Source organism: Echinops telfairi, unplaced genomic scaffold (assembly GCF_000313985.2).
Source record: "Echinops telfairi isolate 266 unplaced genomic scaffold, ASM31398v2 ScPeMD7_7420;HRSCAF=8458, whole genome shotgun sequence".
Taxonomy (NCBI): Eukaryota; Metazoa; Chordata; class Mammalia; order Afrosoricida; family Tenrecidae; genus Echinops; species Echinops telfairi.
Genome location: NW_022111320.1, coordinates 53,140,471 through 53,142,781, shown reverse-complemented (window position 1 = coordinate 53,142,781; position 2,311 = coordinate 53,140,471). Strand labels below are relative to the sequence as shown.

At 62.6% G+C, this 2,311-nt stretch overlaps 1 protein-coding gene across 1 annotated transcript in view; it reads right to left on the bottom strand.

Moving 5' to 3' along the window:
- DNAH1 (dynein axonemal heavy chain 1) overlaps nucleotides 1–2,311 on the bottom strand; it is a 58,414-nt gene that overhangs the window by 43,318 nt on the left and 12,785 nt on the right. Inside the window, exons 8-9 of the mRNA XM_045297415.1 lie at nucleotides 1,128–1,285; nucleotides 292–503 (exon numbers count right to left, since the gene is read on the bottom strand). Of these exons, the coding sequence (XP_045153350.1) occupies nucleotides 292–503; nucleotides 1,128–1,285 (370 nt within the window). The remainder of the gene's footprint in view (nucleotides 1–291; nucleotides 504–1,127; nucleotides 1,286–2,311) is intronic.

Genomic DNA, 2,311 nt, shown 5'->3' with positions numbered 1-2,311 from the left:
CGACAGGCATGCTGGTCGGCAGGCCACCAGGAGGGAGGGAGCTTGTCTCCTGGGCCATCTGTCTGTCTGGTGTCAGTCCCTGCTCCCCTCCCCCCCTCACGCTGGGTATGTACATCCATGGGGTCCTACCCTTTTCCTTCAAGATGAACTGTCGTTGGCAGGCCCCACTCCAGCTCCCCTCGGGGCCAGTGTCAGTAAGCAGGGGCTCCTGCTTCTGTCCCCCCACCCCCACCCCAGGGGCCATGACCTGCCAGCGTCCCCTGCCCCCCGACAAGCCCTGAAGCCGGGCACCTGGGAGAAGGCCTGCGACTGGATCTGCTCAAACTCCTCCAGGCGGCTGTACTTGGAGAGGGCCGAGTGGAACAGGGACATGGTGGTCAGCTTGTTGCACTCGGCCCGCACCTTGCTGAGGGCCGTGATGACCTCCGGCCGTGTGAGTAGAGACACGAAGGTGAAGTCCTCCTGCTGCTCCCGGAACGGGTACTTGGGGACAGACACCCGCCCTTTGGGGCAGGGTGGGCTGGGGTCAGGGCCGGAAGGGCACTGGGAGAGACACCCATGTGCCCAGCACCTTCTTCCCTATTCCGGGACCTGCCCTGGGGTGGATAAAGGGGGTCCCCTGCCACCCCCTCGGGGTCTTAGCCACTTGAGAGGGGTGGGTGAGAAGTTGGAGCCCATCTGCCCTGGAGCACCAAGAAAGGAAGACGTGGACACTGTGCAGGGCATCTTCTGCTTCCCGGCACGCGTGGCCCATCTGATGTTCCGCACAGGCTGTGTCCAGGGAGCAGTCCCAGTGGGTGGGCACCATTGAGCGCAGCCCAGAGCCCTGCCCTGAGACTGTCAGGTCATGGGGGGCTGCCACCACGCCAAATCCATCCTTGTTTTTTGGGGGTGGGTGGGGGTGGCTCATGCCTGCACTGCCCGCCTCCTCCCCCGCCCCTGGTCCAATGGTCAGTTCATCCATCTTCTTTTGAACCATCACTTTTCTAGCGCACCTAGCTCAGCCTCCTCTCTCCTAAAGGCCTTCTCCGGGTGTCCAGGCAGGCATGGGTGAGGGTGGGAATCCCAGTGCCAGCACCTGGATTGGGTGGGGGGCCTCGGGAACCATGCTGCCTGCCGACCCTCACCTTTCTTGGGCACCTTCTCCTCCTCCTTCTTGGGCAGAGTCACGTAGGAGAAGGTGTCGGGTTTGGAGGAGACGATCGTGTCGAAAGTGATCTTGTTCATGCTGCGCCTGTAGTCCAGGTTGACTTCCCGGGAGAGGCTGTTGAGGTGCTCCACAACCCTGCCAGCCAGAAGGGGGTCTCAGGGGCTCCATGCCCAGCCGCCCAGCCGAGGCCCAGCGACCCTCTGTCAGGGACCCAGGTCCATGGGCAGGACCCTGGCTGACCCCATGCGCCACTAACCCCCATCTCCCTTTTTGCACGCCACCCCTCCCTCCCTCCACAGCACCAGTCTCTGGGCCCCAGCCTCTCCTTCCCGACTCCCACCCCTGCACCCTCGAATCCAGGCCCCACAACGTCCAAACCAGGTGTGCCTGTGTCCCCGACATCAGGCTCTTCTGGTAGTGAACCCACCTAAGGCAGGGCCCAGTGCACCCCAGCCCTGGCTCTGCTCCCTGTGACAGTGGCTAGGAGGACAGCAGACATAGTAGACAGAGCCCTGGCATGCCAAGGTACAGGCAGTGCTGGTGGCGTGTCTCCCTGCGGACTGAGCCCTCTGAACCCCACACCTTGGAGGTAGACACTACTCAAGAAATGGGGTTGGGGCAGCAAGTGATGATAGCCGGGCTAACCCAACCCCCAGCTTTCCCACCCCAAATCATTGCTGTCATCCAGAGCAACGGGGAGAACCAATCACACCATGCAAGCCCACCCCTTTGGCACAGCCAAGCTCGAGAGAACCTCCACAGGAAATCAACTAGGACCCCAGCGAGCTATGGCCTGCAGCCTGGCCTCCGGCCGCCACATGGAGACCAAGGCCAAGAGTCAGTGCACACAGAGGAGAAGCCCTGCCGGGAAGGCGGGAGCCGCGCTCACTGCAGAAGCACTGCAGACAGTCCTGATCAACCACTTACAATAAGGGAGGTGCAGGGGGGGACACTGCTTCAGGGGAAGGTGGTGAATGCAGAGAGGCCCTTTGGAGGTCAGAGGTGAAGGCGCGTGTCTCAGATTCCAAGACAGGACAGAAAGAACCACGGACCCCAGGGGACGTGCGTCACTGTGCGGGCAGAAGAGGGCGTGCGCGAGAGCTGAGAATCCCGAGAGCCCCCTCCCCAAGGTGAGCACAGCCGCTGTGTGCGACCCCACTC